The sequence below is a fragment of the Hoplias malabaricus genome, chromosome 8, assembly GCF_029633855.1.
Source record: "Hoplias malabaricus isolate fHopMal1 chromosome 8, fHopMal1.hap1, whole genome shotgun sequence".
NCBI classification, from domain to species: Eukaryota; Metazoa; Chordata; class Actinopteri; order Characiformes; family Erythrinidae; genus Hoplias; species Hoplias malabaricus.
In genome coordinates, this window is record NC_089807.1 from 45,168,042 (window position 1) to 45,170,541 (window position 2,500).

At 47.8% G+C, this 2,500-nt stretch overlaps 1 protein-coding gene across 1 annotated transcript in view; it reads left to right on the plus strand.

Annotated features, from left to right (window-relative positions):
* The window catches only part of cntln (centlein, centrosomal protein), a 66,568-nt gene that overhangs the window by 45,984 nt on the left and 18,084 nt on the right, over positions 1-2,500 (plus strand). Inside the window, exon 16 of the mRNA XM_066678300.1 lies at positions 27-124. Coding sequence (XP_066534397.1) covers positions 27-124 — 98 coding nt within the window. The remainder of the gene's footprint in view (positions 1-26; positions 125-2,500) is intronic.

Consider the following 2,500-nt stretch of genomic DNA (forward strand, 5'->3'; position numbering starts at 1 on the left):
TCTCTCTCTCTCTCTCTCTCTCTCAGGGCTCTAGTGCAGAGGTGACTAGACAGAGCTCTGTGATCAAGGGCCTCAGGACGGAGCTGCATGAGAGGGATCAGCGCCTCAAAGAGCTTCAGGAAAAGTGCGTCCACTCTCCGTTTCGTCTCTCTGCCTTTCTCTCTTTTTTGGCCTTCTCTAGCACACACCCTTGCCCTATCTCATTCTCTCCCTGTTTATCTCTACTTCTGTTTCTATCTCTCTATCTCCAGCCCTTCATAACCCCTTCTCTCTCTCTCCCTCTCTCTCTCTCTCTCTCTCTCTCTCCCCTCTCTCTCTCTCTCTCTCTCTCTCTCTCTCTCTCTCTCTCTCTCTCTCTCCCTCTCTCTCTCTCTCCCTCTAGTATCTGATTCCACCATGTGGTTGTTTTGGGTTTAACCTGAGGGGTGTGTGGGTGTGTGTGTGTGTGTGGGTGTGCATGTATGAGTGTGTGTATATATACTGTGTGTGTGTTTCACTATTTTTCTTGTCTCTGTCTCATTATCTCTTTCCATTTTTTCACTCTCTTCCCTTTAACTTTTTCTTTCTCTTTCATTCTTTTTCTATCCTCTGTCACTGCGTCTATGTCTCATTTATTTCCCCACATTCTGCCCCAACACTGGCTTCTCTCTCTCTCTCTCTCTCTCTCTCTCTCTTTTCCTCTATTTCTCAATCTCTCACTTCTCTGTTTTTCTCTCTTCTTGTACTCCTGTGTAACTTGACATGATGTGTGTCAGTGTAGGTCTCTCTCTCTCTCTCTCCCTCCCTCTCTCTCTCCCCCCTCTCTCTCCCTCTCTCTCTCTCTCTTCCTGGTCCGTGTCTTGGTGTTTTCTCCTCTTTTGAATGAGAGACGTGTCTAGACGCCGTAAAAAATACATCACCTCTCTCGTCCTGCCTGGGAACGAAGGAGGAAAAAACGAGAAAAGAGAAAAAAGAGAGGAACCCAGAGTGAATTTCAAAGGCGAGCGGCGTGTCGTCAGTCAATATCCGGCGCCGAGCTCGCTGCCTTATTCATATCTGCTCCGCTTTCATCTGAGGCCTGTCGTCTTTCAGCCCCATGCATCTTTAATCGGCTTTTGTTTTTGTAGCGAAGCACGCCACACACACACACACACACACACACACAGACCTGCTGCCCAAACACTTACAGTGTCATTAACACACAAAACACATAACACACAGTCTCAGACCTGTACTCACACACACACACACACAGGTTCATTAACACACAAACTGCGAACACACCACTACACGGAGGAGCATCAGGCTCCAAAACACTGTACATACACACACACACACACACACACACACACACACACACACACGGGCCACTCTAAGAATCAGAACCAGATTTACTTTTAGGAATGTACCGATATAGGAACCCTGGACTGATGTCGATTTCCGATATTATAAGTGTAGATTTCTGCCGATACCCGTTATAAAATACAGCATTACAGCTTCGGACCTGCTGTACCCAAACTAAACTGAATGGAGTCTCCTGAGCTGTTAGTGACATTTAATTAATGAACTGTTCCTTACAACGACTGCTCACAGCTTTAAACACTTTTAAATCGACATTCAATCCTTTGTTCATTGTCTGTAAGGACTTATCCAGTTCAGCACGGCAGTGGGTTCCATCCGGAGTCACTGGGCCCAAAGCAGGAACACACCCTGTAGGGGGCGCCAGTCCTTCACAGGGCGACACACAATCACACATTTACTCACACCTACGGACACTTGAGTCACCAATCCACCTACCAACATGTGTTTTTGGAGCGTGGGTAGATACCGGAGCAGACACAGGGAGAACACACCACACTCCTCACAGACAGTCACCCGGAGGAAACCCACGCAGACACAGGGAGAACACACCACACTCCTCACAGACAGTCACCCGGAGGAAACCCACACAGACACAGGGAGAACACACCACACTCCTCACAGACAGTCACCCGGAGGAAACCCACACAGACACAGTGAGAACACACCACACTCCTCACAGTAATCCTGCACCACTCTGTTCCACCAGGTCACAACACTGCAGCTCACAGAGCGTACGACCCAGGGACAGAAACAATAATAATACTCATATGTCCACTGTTCCCCATCATCATCATCACCCTGTAGAGAGGCGCTGGTGGAGGTGGAGAGGGGATGAAATGCCGGGAGTGTGTTGGAGACGTGGAGACGCCTGGTTCCATTCAGCTCCACAGGAGAGAAATCTGACTCCGTGTTTGTCACACGCTGAAATGAAGTACAGTACACGAAGACAAAGAGAATCCTCCGTCTCCACAGAGACTTAGATAATCAAATCACACGTGTAAACAGATGTGTACAGATGTAAACTGATGTAAACATTGACTGAACCTGCTGATGACCTGTGTTTTTAAACCACTCCGAACTCGTCTTCTGCTCCTGCCCTGTCTCTGAGCGGAGAGGACTCCTAAAATAAATGTTATAAAGCTAATTGCCATTAGCTCTC